The following is a 14,980-nucleotide window of genomic DNA, read 5'->3' on the forward strand; positions in this document are numbered from 1 at the left end:
TGAGTCAGAGACCAGGGTTTGAATCTCACCTCCAGCACATAACGCCACTTGGTGACCTTGGGCAAGTTATGCACTCTCAGCTTCAGAGGATGGGAATGGCAAACCCCTTCTGAAGAAACTTGCCAAGAAATCCACATTACAGGGATGGCATAAGTCAGAAATGACTTGAAGGCACACAACAACAACAACAAAGGGGTCCATCGACCACAGGTTAAGAACCATGGCACTAAAGTCTTATTGAATTCAACAGATCTTTTTCCAGATGAGTTTGCATAGCATTGAAGCATTAATGCCTTCATGCTGACCTAGATTAAGGATATAAAGAATATTCACACTTTTGAAACGTCTCTACATTTCAAGACGTATTGGCAAAAAACTTCATTTGCACATAAAACCTCCAGCATGATGTTTTTGTCCAAAGCGTTTAATTAAGATGTGTTTGTAAGCCATGTTAGGTTCCATGCCAGGAGAAAGACAACATATTCAATAACTAATTGGTCAAAATACATTGACTTTTGCACAAGCTCTCACCAAACATTTTTAAAATTGAAAAGAATGTTTTAAAATTCATGAAGGCTCTTCTAGACTTGTCTAGCTGTGGAAAAATGTTTTCAATGCAAACATAAAATAAGTAAAGCTTTATATTCCTAACTCTGAGTAAGGCAGAGAGAAAATAGTATTACTCTGAAGACAAAATAAAGCAAACTTAACATTGCCTTCCTAATTAGAAGCAAAACTGAGGTAACTAATCCACATTTATGTTAAACCATATCAATGCTTTGTACATTCCTGTTATTGTTTAAAACGAAGAAACAGCACATACCTATTTTTGTGTTAGCTTTAACAAGTAATGCATAAATCAGTGTCTAGAAAAACAATTTAAATAGTATACTGTTGATCTTTCAGGGTTTTTTTTAAAACACACACACCATTGTTACAGGTTCATTCCCCAGAGTGTACTTTATTTTCAAACACAACAATATTTATACATATTAATAGAAATTGGATACAATTTCTTGGTTTATAGCCAAGTTCAAGGTACTGCAAAAATCTGTAAACGTTCAAGTGCAAGTATGCAACTTTTGTTCTTTTACACTTCAGAACATCCAGTGCAAACATGAATAAATTCTTTTGCAACCAGTAAGGCCATTGCTATTTTCACGGTGCTTTATATTGCAAACCTGAAGTCATAAAAATGTGGTTTCCCATATAAATCACTGTTGTGCAAGGATAGAAATCTTGCCAGCTATGTAAAATCGATTACCTTTGTTCATTCTCCAGATATTCAGTAATCCAAGTCATTTTAGCTTTTGTATGTTACAAAATGCAATCCTATATTTGCCTTGCTCCCAGACAAGAGGATATAGATTTGTAACCTCACGAAAAACACTCCCTTGCTTACATTAATATTGCTTATTGAGATTGTGGTTGTTTTTTTCTGTGTCCATAAACTTTACAAGTTAAATATTACACTTGAAATTGAAGCTGCAAAACAAACCTTTGGCCATTTTTATTCCTTTGAAGTTCTGCTAGCCCGCTCGTAAGTACATTTTACCCACCAGTACATAAGTAGCAAAAACAAAACAAAAACCTGTATCAAAGACTAATAAATTTATTATAGTATAAGCCTTTGTTGACCATAGCTCATTTTGTTAGTCTTCAAGCTGTCACAATAATAAATATCTTCCTTCCCACCCACCAGCACCTTAGGATAGTTCTCCCAGAAAGGCTGTTAATAGATTCACATAGTCATATATCTTGCCATACTTCAGTCTGGAACAGTGAGTCTGCTTTTTAGGTGGTCAAGTTTTCATGATAGGAAAGCTGAATGTGCAAATTTTCATAGTCATGTAATGCCTGGAATTATCTTCATGTGTATAAACTTTGTCTTTCTGAGTGTGTAAACATCGACCCTTCAGAGAAATCTGTATAATAGGCAGGTTTTGTTAGTTTTGGTGAAGTCTCTTCTATAGGCCACATCTCAACACAAATAAATGATGGTCCATACATTTTCTGACTATCTTTGCTTCCTGAGAACCTTCTTTGCTTGTAATTGTGCCAAATTTGATGAATCATTTCTTTGAAAGGTCTAGTGGTCAGCGTATACAGAAGAGGATTTAAGGCGCTGTTTATTGGCAGTATAAAAATCACAACCCAGGAAGTTATAGAACCTATAGGTAGAAGAATATTTGCTTAATAGTACCTGTAAAGACCCTCCAAATCCATGGACTCAAGTACAGTCGGCCCTTCTTATACACGGATTTTTTATACATGGATTCAAACATCCACGGTTTGAAAATGTTCAAAAAAAGTATAAATTTCAAATATCAAACGTTGATTTTCCATTTTTTATAAGGGATACCATTTTACTATGTCATTAAATTTAATGGGACCTGAGCATACACGGGGGATTTTGGAACCAAACCCCAGCATATAACAAGGGTCCACGGTCTGAAAATATTAAAAAATAAATAAATTATAAATTCCAAAAAGCAAATCTTGATTTTGCCATTTTATATAAGGGACACCATTTTACTAGCTATAGTATCTAACGGGACTTGAACATCCATGGATTCTGGTATCCCCTGGTGTCCCGGAACCAAAACACAGTTGATACCAAGGGCCCCTATATTTTAATGAAGAATTTATTTGTTGTAATTATGGGATCTTATTCAACCAGTTGCTCTTAGTATGTGTCTATGCGAGCTTTTGTGTACTACCAAATATTCTATTAGACTAAAACTATGGAGAAATTCTACTTTCAAGAGAGTGAATAGCTATTTTTCTGGTACCCTAAGATGCATGGAAGTTAATAGGAATCCATTCGTCTAATAATGGATATTGAGTGTTGAAAGAATTTAAACCTAGATGGTGCACTGGAGAAATTGGCTCAGGGAAATGCACGGTTGGCACATATACATAAATATGCATTAAGAACCCCCACCAAAAATGATCTGGTGAGGACTGAGCATGTCAGTAGACGTAGGATGTTGCATGTCAGCTTGAAAAGAGAAAAAGGCAATGGGACAGGGAGAATGGATTCACAGAGTTGGAAGAGACCGCATGGGCCATCCAGTCCAACCCCCTGCCATGCAGGAAATCCAAATCAAAGCATCCCCGACAGATGTCCATCCAGCCTCTGCTTAAAGACCTCAAAGGGAGTGTGTTCCACTGTCGAACAGCCCTTACTGTCAGGAAGTTCCTCCTAATGTTGAGGTGGAATCTCTTTTCCTGTAGCTTGCATCCATTGTTCCGGGTCCTGTTCTCTGGAGCAGCAGAAAACAAGCTTGCTCCCTCCTCAATATGACATCCTTTCAAATATTTAAACAGGGCTGTCATATCACCTCTTAACCTTTTCTTCTCCAGGCTAAACATCCCCAACTCCCTAAGTCGTTCCTCATAGGAAATGAGGAACCCTTCCAGATCTTTCACCATTTTAGTCGCCCTCCTTTGGACACACTCCAGTTTCTCAACATCCTTTTTAAATTGTGTTGCCCAGAACTGGACACAATATTCCAGGTGGGGCCTGACCAAAGCAGAATAATGAACATGACTGGTGGGGAGCTAGATCTACTGGAGGGAGGGCAGTTGAGGATACACTGCAGCATTTTGTTGCAAGTTGAACTTCACCTTTTGTGATCTTCTATTTATGCTCCCCCCCTTTTTGCTGTGAAAAATAAAACAGAACAATAGCAAAGGAAATTGGCAGTACCTGGAATTTCTACTTGAAGTAAAGAAAGTAGTTTTAGTATAAATATGGGTATCCAGCATAGTGCATCTGTTAATACGATGAAGAAAAACCGTTTGGCAAGCGTAATCTCTTTCTTCACATGATTCCGGATTTCCATTGCAGTAATAGCTGTCTGATGAACACTATAAAACATACATCCATAGGAGAACACTATGATGATGAATGCTACCAAGTTAACACCTGTTGCAGAAGACAAGATGTGTTGTAATTTTATTTAGGAGCTTGCTATAGCAAATTACAGTATAAACTCATTGGATTATAACTATAGAAGATAATGGTTTGCCAGTGTAAAACTGGAATTTAAACAAAGCACACAAATCCTTAAACATACAAATTTACTTCTGCGTCTCTCCAAACTTTTGTGATTTAAGCAGCTTACATAGGAGAAGAACAAAGCTTTTTGTTGTCACTGCTGCTATACCAATGAGAAATGGAAATCCTTGAGGTTAACCAGTAGATCCTGATCTACATCCTGCCCACACAGTTACTATTCTGCCTATTCTGTAATAAACTAGCATGGACATGAAATTTACTTACCTAGGAAAATGATGACAGAATAAATCTGTCCTCCAGTGCTTTCAGACTGCTCAGAATGAAGGGGGAAACAGACCCCATTAGTACCATAGTAATTCTGAAAAAAGTCCTTATTGCTTAGTGGAATTAAAGCCACTGCAAACCCTATAAGCCATATGAGAACCAAAATTGAAATTGTTCTGTATTTTCCTGGCTTCAAGAATCTAAAAGGATAAACTATGCAGATGTATTTTTCCAAAGTTAGGTAGGTTAACAGTAAAACTGAGACTTCTGTGGATAAAATGGCTAAAGATCCCAGCAGCTGGCAATGGATACTGTCCATCCATAACTGAGCATGCTTATTGTACTCTCCGCGATATTTCAAGTCAAAAGCAGCAATCACAAATAAATATATGCCCATGAGGCAATCAGCACCTATTGGGAAAAAATGTGTGTTAGTTTTTCTTGTTTGTGAGCATTGTATTTTATTATTAAAATGCTTCTTGCAAACAATAGAAATCTCTGCAGATGATCAGCTTGTTGGGAATACTTGGTTGATAAGGAAGTACCACTCCGTTGTCAGATAGCACTTTCATCAGTGGGCTGCATTTCCACCTTAGAAATCATTTGTATTTGTAGATATATAGCTGACTGTGGTTTTTGCTGGTGGCAGTTACTGATATGGTGTGTTGTGGGCAAACCTTAGAAAGTTATGTCACTTGGCACAAAGCCTGAAAAAGTAAATCAATGCTGTTGATGTTACAAAAAACATTTGAATAAATTACTGAAGAAGATGAATTGATTCTGAAGTGTGTGGGGGGCAATCTTCGATTTTCAAAATCCAGAGCCCTTGGTTTCCCCCAACATGGCTACAGATGAGGCTCTCAAACTACATCACCAAAGAACTGGCATTGTTAAGTTCCATTAGTGTCTACATTGTGATGAAAAACAAAGCCCTACCACATCCCTCCTTTTTAAAAATCATCAATTTCTGTTTGTCATGCAACTGTTACGATCAGAAAGCCTTTCTCACCAGACAAGGTAGCACCTCCAACAGCTTTCTTTCCAATTTATTTGTAATATTATAGTCATAATTATATTGATGATGAAATCAGTGGCACATTTACAAAGATTCCAAAGGCCAAGCCTGAGCATTTTCCAGAAATACTACACAATCTTATTCTGTCTGAGGTTTGGTGTTTATGGTTAGCCATTTGGGGTCTGGGAACTAGTATCTATTTTACTTTATTTTTATGACATGCAGTTTTGTTAGACTGCGACAAAATTATAATCCTTTTTATGATGCTTCAATCATGGAGGAGAATACTCACAGCAGAGTGACATTATTGATAAAGCATGGAGTTTGTTTTCTGATCGAATGTAAGGCCGCATGCAGATCACAAAGATGTTTCCAAAGCAAGTAACAGCAGATACGACCCAGACAAATACTCTCTGTATAATGCTAGCCAGTAGGTTTTCAAAGGACGAGATTCCATCAGTATTTGGTTTGCAACTGCGTACATGTGGGGCATAGCCACAATACTGGAATTTTTTAAAATATCTGAGAATATAAAAAGGAGAGTATACTTTTTAGTATCAAGTTAAGGTAGATTTGTAACAGAGAAATAGACTCCTGATAGAACTTATAAATTAACCTAAATTTTCAGTGTATATCATATAAACGTACTGTAACAGAAATTTCAGGAAACTTAAAAATCTAGGATTGACAGAGCAAAAGAATTGGCAAGAGGACCTAGTAATTGAAAATCCATAAATTTATTTCCAATTGTCGACAAACGAAAACAATGAACTCAGTGGAATTCAAGTTCCAAAAAGCTGAGACCCCGAACAAGACAAAATGGCTCTTTTTATATTATTGAAGACAAAGAAGCTTCTTCAATACACTTGACTGGCTAATTACAATTTAAACATACAGAATTCTTACAATCAGAACAGAAATACATGCATACATTAAAACTGCATCATCACTCCTTACCCCCTCCTGTAGCCTTCCTTCTAACCTTGCTTCTGAATGTCAACTATGTATCCTTATTTCAGTAGTTTATGTTATGTCTTTTTTTACTGGTGCCAGCTTCCATCCAGGTCAAGATGCACTCCTTATTCCTTTGCTCTAGTTTTTCTAAACTCCAAGCCTTTATTTCAAAAACCATCTCTCTGGCTGACAAAGGTGACTCCATCTTTCTATAGTTTTTTTATTTCAACAAGGAATTTCCACCACAGTACATAAGTTATATAGGATTTTAAACCTTTTGCAGAAATTACTATTACCCATACTTTCCAACAGCAGTGTGTTCCAAGAGTAAAACATTCCCATTTCTGAACACCGAGATGAATATGCTTGCACAGGAAGAACTGTGTGTAGTGTGAAATGCAAGACAGTTTGCTTAAAAGGTTCATGTGGGTCAAGTTTGATTTTCTATATGCAAGGTTCCAGTAGAAGCTGCTAATGAAATGTGAGACGCTGTCTTATATTGAGTCAGACCAGTAATCAAATAGGGTCACTGCTATCTATACTGACTGGCAGCAGCTTTTAAATTTTCAGATCACAGTCTTTTCCACACTAGAAATGCTGGGAAATGAAGCAGGGACTCTAGAATGCAGAGTATGTAGTGTACTGCTGAGCTGCTTAGTAAGTGAAACACAATGTGTGTTTCTGTACAATACATTTCCATCTCATCACATAAAAATATACATTGATAAAAAAAATAAACCACAGATTTAGAGCAAACATTTAAATATCAACCACTATAACTGAATCACCAAAAATCAAACATAACAAATCACCAGAGTGGAACTGCTGGACCTCTTACCCTTTCCCTCCACCACTCCCTTCTCCTTTTATGTCATGTCTTTTTAGATTGTAAGCCCGAGGGCAGGGAATCGTCTAACTAAAAAGATTGTATGTACAGCGCTGTGTAAATTTACAGCGCTTCATAAATAAAGGTCAATAATAATAATAATAACCAGACAGCAAGTCTTTGGTGCTCCAGATGTTTTAGCCTACAACCCCAGATTGTGCTCATGGTAACAGATTGTGGAGACAGCGAAAGATCCCACCCCACCCCAATTCAGAGGCAAGTTAAAGTCAAGATAAAACCCTTATACAAGTGTGTAACTAGTATGCTCTGAGGAGGCAAGGCTCTTAAGTTATGAACCTGTTCAGGGCATCAGATGTCACCTGGCCCGATTTTAATGCCTGTCATAGAAAGAAGGGGGGGGGGGGGAGAACACAGTAATGGCATGTAAGGAGCATCTTCCACCTACTGGCATGCATTGAATAGTTGTGTTTAAATACAATGAAATAATAATAATAATAATAATAATAATAACAACAACAACAACAACAACAACATAAAAACCAGACAATTATTAAGATAACTTTATGCAACATATTATTAAGGAATATGGTATGAAGTAATTTAACATGGGATTGTGCAACACAGAATAAAGTTAAAATTCCATAAAATGAGTAGTTACAGTAAAGCTAGTACAAAAGTTGTAAAACAACTAAAATAAATTCCTGATGCATTTTACATGCAACTGCACAAAATTTAGTGACTTTGAAAGACTTTCTGACCTGAAAGAAGTAAAGAGACTTAAAATGTATCTGAATGGGATGCTGCAAATGCAGAGTGGTACTACCCCACTGCTGGAAACAAATGCAAACATCCCAACTCACTCACTCCTTGGGAGTGCCTCCCAAAAGCTGACATATTTGCATGGATTCCTGTTTTGATGAATATGCATAAAAATCCTATATAACTTTAAAAAAATTGACATTGCACTGCACAGAATGAAGGCGGACTTCTGTCTCTTACAATAATTTGCTATGGGAGGTTGTTAGAATTCCGATACATATCTGTGATATTAAAATAAATTTTTTTTATAGGATACTTACATATGAGAAAGCTCTCTAAGTGGGTTAAACATTCTTCTTTGGATATTTGTAATCTCAACACCTTCCAGGCTTCTAGATACATGGATATAGAGGGGACAAATTTTAGGTATATCAATGAGGGAAAGGTTTGGGAGAAATGGCTGAAAGCACATGAATATTTCTTATATTTAAAATGTACTGCACAAAAAAGAGGAAAAGTGAAAACTACAGAATATAGTTAATAATAGCCTTTCAGTTCAGTTCACAGTCAAGGCTATGATGTCCATTTACTTTGACAAACTGATCCAATACATGCCTATGAAAAAATAAGACCTACTGGATTAAATGGGGCACACTATCAGGTATGTCAATGTAAGGAGTGTAATTTTCTTTGGCTTCACTGGCTTTTTCCAGTAAAGGTACTTAGTGAGATACCAGCTGCTTTAGAGACCTAAACAATAAGGCCATCAACAGTTGTAGAACTGTAAATAATTCAGTTTATAAAATATTCTAAATAGCAAAATATCCTTGTTTTTTACATAGTTCCTAATTTGCGATATCTAAAAATGATGGGGACTACATTAACAAATATCATTATATATGTCTCCCTTTTCTAATAAACTTTGTCTATAATTTCCCCTTAAAAGTATCTGTGCATAGGCTCAACATAACGAAACTTTAGCACAAGGACCACACACACTTACAGTGAATTGAGTTTTGTAAGATAATCAAACTGATCTGCTAGAACTTTCTGGATCGGATTGTATGAAAGATCTCTGCCAAAGAGAATGGAATAAATCATGACTTAAATTAAAATTTTATAGTTACCTTACATTTGCTAAATATTCCCATGCCTTAGTTACACTGATAGATAAAGCGCTATATAAGAACTACCTGTTATTTATTTATTTTTACATTGACCTGAATAACAGCTCTTGAAAGAACTGTAACATATTGAATTCATCACAGGGCAATTAAAAATAGCAGCTAAACTAGACATTTTAATTGAAAGTGCATCTCTGTTGTAAACAGTTCCTTTATCTACTCAGTATACGTACCTGAAGAACAGTTCATAAACTGGCAGAGACCTCTCTTCTGGAGATATAAAAGTTATTTTTGAATAAAAAGCTTGAAGTATTTATTCTTAAATATAAAATGGTTGGATGCTCTGGAGGAGAGTTTGTCAAAAAACATTCTTTTGAGCTGTAAATATAATGAGAGCCAGTGTGGTATAGTGGTTTGAAAATTGAACTACGCTTTTGGAGATCAGGATTTGAATCCCCACTCGGCTATGGAAACCCACTGGATGACCTTTGACATGTCACACTCTCTCAGCTTCAGAGGGAGGCAAAGACAAGCTCCCTCTTACCCCGTGATTCAGTCAGGTTGGTTTAAGGTCACCATAAGTCAGAAAGGACTTGAAGGCACACAGCAATAGTAGATATAATAATTTTTATGCAGGGGATCCCTGAGACCTGAAAATTATTTCAATGATTTCTTGCAGTAAAAAGGCTGAGAAAGGCTGCTTTGGAGTAATGGGATTTGATCATGCCATCTTGTTAAATTCAGCACAATTAAATCTAAACCAGAATTCACCCCCAAAATAATTGAAATAACTAATATGTCAAATAACATTAGTGTACCTTTTTATTTTAACATGATTTCCCTTTTTTCAGGAAAAGAAAACAAAAACATTTAATGAGTATAGTAATTAAGTTATTTTAAAAAACTTACAATTTTGAGAGTTCTTTCAGCTCCTTAAATAGTTTTGGAGGAAGCCATTCAATCTTGTTGTTAGCCAAATCTCTGCGGAGGAAAAAACTCAGAATTTGGTTCATACTGCTGCAAATTTTTAACATCAAAGTTTACAACTTAAGGAGCAACTGAATTCCATGTTATTTCCAAGTAAAATGAAATGGGTTGCTGTTTATGTGGACACTCAGAGAACCTGGTAAGTGACCTAATGTCAGAATGAAAAATAAGACATCTACTATTAGCTGCGGCAATTTCATATTTTATAAGATTAGGCATGGAATGAGTAATAGCATTCCAAAGCAGCTCTATGGAAGTCCATTGGGACTTGGCATGGAATGTGTAAGCAAATCTTTCCACTTATAACGTGGCCACAAAAGTTCTCATTTTTGCCAAGGCAGACTTGCATCTAGCCAAATAAGCCCCTTTCTTCCTGGGTGCCACAATCTCAAGCCTGATTATTAACCACATCCCCAGCGACTGTTGTTTGAGGGTTTTAAAAACAACAACAACACAGCTACATGAGAGGTAAGCAGGCATCATATATTGTTTTTTGTGGGTTTTTCGGGCTATGTGGCCATGTTCTAGAAGAGTTTCTTCCTGACGTTTTCACCAGCATCTGTGGCTGGCATCTTCAGAGAAACATCATGAAGAAACCCTTCTAGAACATGGCCACATAGCCTGAAAAACCCACAAAAAACTATGGATGCTGGCCATGAAAGCCTTTGACTTCACATCATATATTGCTTCATTCCTTTACTTGACTAATTTTCAGAGAGGCAGCTTGAGTCCAGTGCTTATGCCTGACATCCTTTCTTACAACTACATGCACTATATAACTAAATACAGTGACAAAAAGGGGTGAATTTGCTCTGAGAGAAATAATAATAATAATAATAATAATAATAATAATCCGCTTACAGTTCAGCTAATCTTTGAAGAGCAGCAAAGCTATTTTCATTTAGAGAGGTGATTCTGTTTCTTTTCAGAACTCTGAAGGAATACAAAGATATATTCAGTGTATTTTACAAAATGATTTTCAACAACAGCATTCTGTAGTCTAAGAGAGTTAGCTCAGGCCCCTGTCTCTGTGCCTCCTGTGCTAATGGCTAAGCTGATGTTTATATGGACTCCTTTCCATGGTATTAATCTGTTTTTCCCCATGAAGACCAATGCAAATACTGTAGGTATTTAAGATCCCCCCCCCTTTTTTTTTTGTTCAGTAACAAATGTTTCTTACTTACAGCACTGTTAAACTCCTACAGGACATGAAAGTGGCATTTCTTAAATTGTTAATATCATTGCCCTCAAGGTCTCTAGGAAAGAAGAGAAAACACTATGTTAGTTCTGATAAAATCCTGGTATTATTTTCATGTCATCTTTCATACTTTCAGGACTATTCTAATTGTATTTCACCATCGCCATCTAAATTTTAATGAAAACAAAGCAACTGCTTTTTAGAAACTCAAAGAATTGCTACATTTTATTTTCTGCATTGTAGAAAAACTTTGTGAATAATAAAGAGATGCGTAATGTGATTTAAATAAAATTTACATTTTGGATGGGGAGGGGAAGAAAAGAGGAAAAAAAAGACTCACAGCCAATTCAGCCTTGACATATGTTGACAAAGATGTCTGTCAGGCAATTGGGCAAGCGTATTGTACATCAAATCTCTGGAAAAAAGAATAAGAATATTATTAGGCTGATGGTAATGAAAATGTGGTTTTTGGGATATATATTTCTGAGACTGATAGACGTTTATCTGTTTTATCTGTTGCTGACACACACACACACACACACACACACACAGCAACAGATAAAACAGATAAACCTCTAAACCTTCAATGTGATAAATTTTAATGTGCCCCAAATCAGAATTGAATGATGTGTGACTTATATATGATTTTATGTATAGTAATTTTTTTAAAACATACTGGTAGGTAGCACATTTGTAGTCCGTACAAATGGTTCCCCAGATGTGAGAGCTGTTATCACTTTCCTGTTAGATATATGGTCCTAACTCAACATTTCCCGACTTGGTCTTTAATCCTTGTGAACTGCACAAGGACAAACAGCACAATCTATCAGGACTGAGCAATGAACCTGTACTGAGTTGACAGGTGCTGTTTGTATGTGTTATGAAGGCAAGAAATCCTTTGATAACAGTCAAGCAGTTCAAGTAACCAGAAGAAAGTACAGAAATGCATTTTATAGCATTTCTGTTATATTTGTTTACACTCTGATGTGGTTTGACACCTTCTTCTTGAGTCTTCTTATGATACCAGTGCTTCTACTTACATATGAAGGGCCAATGGCAAGAAAACAACAACAAAAGAAACTGATATTACAATTTCAAGTGAATGACAGCCATACCAGCTTTGAAGTAAAGTTATTCACGGGAGACAGAGCTACTGTAGCACTTGAATCCTAACAATCAAGAAACACCAGTATACCATTTGAAACAGCACATTGCTAGATCTTCTGTTGACTAATTTATTCAATAAATCATCTTTGTGTATTCTGTTTCATTGCACTATTAGACCAAAACGCCATTATATTCCTGCAGAAACAACTGGGTGTCTATGGGAATCCATACGCAGGATATGTGTGATAGTAACTTTCCATTTATGTCTCCCAGCAACTGATACATCAGGAGGCATATTGAATAAATTATTAGTTTGGAACTGGAATGCTTAAATACTTGGTTTGATTCATAGTTCTGGGCTAACACTTGAAAGGATATAAGAGAATAAATTGCATAAAGGACATAGATCAACCCACTTTGTACAGTACAGTACAGTATATCAGGCATTATAGGAAAAACAGTAGCTCTTTAAATTTTCTGGTAAGAAATCGAAAAGGTGGAGCATAAATTGGGGACAAACTCCTGAACTGTAGCTATCTTGTAGCAGCATGCTCTGCTGCAATAGACTTTTTAATATAAATACTTTTCTTTTAACACCATTGTTCCTAAAATTAATGATATGAACTGAAACAGTCATAGTCTGTGTCTGTGCAAAGAGAAACATAAAGAGAACAAAAAATACAAAGAAGACAATGTGGAAGTAGGGAGCCAGTAATTCAGCACAAATTGTTCATACTGCTATATGAGTGTTAAAACTCCATAGGGGACGATTCCTTTCTATAATGAGAAATTTCCATGATGAGCAATTATTAATAATCTTTAAATATCCTAAACAGTTAAATTGTGCTATTTCACATTCTGTCCCCTACTTTTATTTGAATTTAATTGTAATCTCATTAAGACTGCTAGAATGATCAGAAAGACTTAAGTGTATTTTTGGTGTCTTCAGCTGATGGAATATCATCATCATCATCATCATATCACTTGTAATCATATAGAAACCAACACTTATTCTCAGTTTCTGGATAAGCAGTTCTAAATTACTCTTGTATAACTCAGCACCTGATACAAACATTGCACAACATAGTTCTTTATGCTTTAAAAATATGTTATTGTGTTTTTAAAATTATTTTTTAAATACTTACAGGAGAATAAGTGAGTTCAAACCATAAAAGGTTAATGGGGTGACACATTTCACTGTATTGTTTTCAATTATACTGTAAATCAGGAAAAAGGTACATCTTAGGCAAAATGTACTATTATTGGAAATTAGCATCCCTCCCCCCCCCACTGTTTTATCCATTTTAAAATATATAAATGGCCTCCCATAATATTCATTTTCAGAAAATGAATACTTAAAGTGGAACCATATCACCACTTCTGGTGTCAAGTCTGTAGGACTACAACAGCTTCCCAACCTAATGTCTCACAGAGTACATAACAGTTCAACTTTAATATAGTTCAACTTGTAGCTTTGATGGGTGCGACTACACTGAAAGTATTTGTATGCTTTTGTTGTAAAAGGCAATCATATTTTTTAAAAAAATGCTAATTTGGGGGAGAGCAAGTACTTGGTTGATATTGGCCTTGTGAATAAAGTTGGGTGAGAAGCAATACAGGTCTCTCTATTAATGTTCTCAGGTTCTTGACAACTTTACTTCTGTTCTTTTTTCAAAATGATGACAGGAACATTTTTAACTAGATTCAAAGTACTTTTTTTTTGGAAAAATAGTCATGTGAGCAATTATCTTGTCAGTTTATGCCATAATTTGATTAGCTCTTTGTCATGTCAAAGAATAGTATTATGAAGTTGCAGTATATCACAGAGCCCCCCCCATAGGATAATACTTCATTTGAAAAGGCACAGAGGAACTATTTGTCTTCAGAACACTGACAGATCTGTCATTGACATCTCCTACTCTGCCGCTTGCTTCTAAATCAAGATTACTAGTAAAATGAATTTTCTCTTAACATAAAAATGATAATAATGTCACGATTTCTAGCTAATCTGTTTTTCAACAAGTGTAGAAGCAGACCTATTCAGAGGCACAAATGAGAAAGGCAGACAAAACTGTCCAACTACATTCTCTGACCAGACTAAACATTAGCTGAGATCCATTTCTTTCAAAAAAACAAAAACAAAAATGTGAATGAGCAGTTGTCCCTAAAGAATGCTTCTACAAAAACAATGTAGACAAACTGCAATCAATGTTTTAGTGCAGCACCAAATTTCCATGAGTTCCTTTTTTTATTATTTTTTTCTAAGTAAGGTGCCACATCTAGAATTGCAAACCCTTTTCAAAGAGGAGTGATCATCTAGGTGTAAAAGGGCTTTTCTAAGATCTTCAGAAAGCATTTGCCAAGAGATGCGGGTGAGATAGTATTGTAAATTTCTTCATTTGTCTGTTTGGAAATAAGTTTCACTGAATTCAGTGGCACTTCTTTCAGTCCCTATTAGTGTTATCTTAAACATTGTGATTAATTAAATAAAAACAACACTTCTGTGCCTTGCCATACTGTTTGCAGTGAGATTTCCCAGGAGCACAGCACTAACTCAAGACTGGTTCTCTTTGAAAGAGTGCTGCTAAAATCTTATAGTGTACTGTAATAAATCAAGTTTATTTGCAAGTGTACAGACTGAGCAAATATGGAAGTAAAGTATATTAAGCACTCCATTGAGTATATCACACAAAGGAGATCA

At 35.8% G+C, this 14,980-nt stretch overlaps 1 protein-coding gene across 1 annotated transcript in view; it reads right to left on the minus strand.

The window, feature by feature from the left end:
* Positions 1 to 934: 934 nt before the first annotated feature.
* RXFP1 (relaxin family peptide receptor 1) overlaps positions 935 to 14,980 on the minus strand; it is a 42,748-nt gene continuing 28,702 nt past the window's right edge. The window contains 11 exon segments of the mRNA XM_042469440.1: positions 935 to 2,171; positions 3,713 to 3,931; positions 4,289 to 4,699; positions 5,596 to 5,825; positions 8,184 to 8,255; positions 8,867 to 8,938; positions 9,897 to 9,968; positions 10,836 to 10,907; positions 11,159 to 11,230; positions 11,513 to 11,587; positions 13,425 to 13,496. Of these exon segments, the coding sequence (XP_042325374.1) occupies positions 1,870 to 2,171; positions 3,713 to 3,931; positions 4,289 to 4,699; positions 5,596 to 5,825; positions 8,184 to 8,255; positions 8,867 to 8,938; positions 9,897 to 9,968; positions 10,836 to 10,907; positions 11,159 to 11,230; positions 11,513 to 11,587; positions 13,425 to 13,496 (1,669 nt within the window). The 3' untranslated portion in view covers positions 935 to 1,869.

This window comes from Sceloporus undulatus, chromosome 5 (assembly GCF_019175285.1).
Source record: "Sceloporus undulatus isolate JIND9_A2432 ecotype Alabama chromosome 5, SceUnd_v1.1, whole genome shotgun sequence".
NCBI classification, from domain to species: Eukaryota; Metazoa; Chordata; class Lepidosauria; order Squamata; family Phrynosomatidae; genus Sceloporus; species Sceloporus undulatus.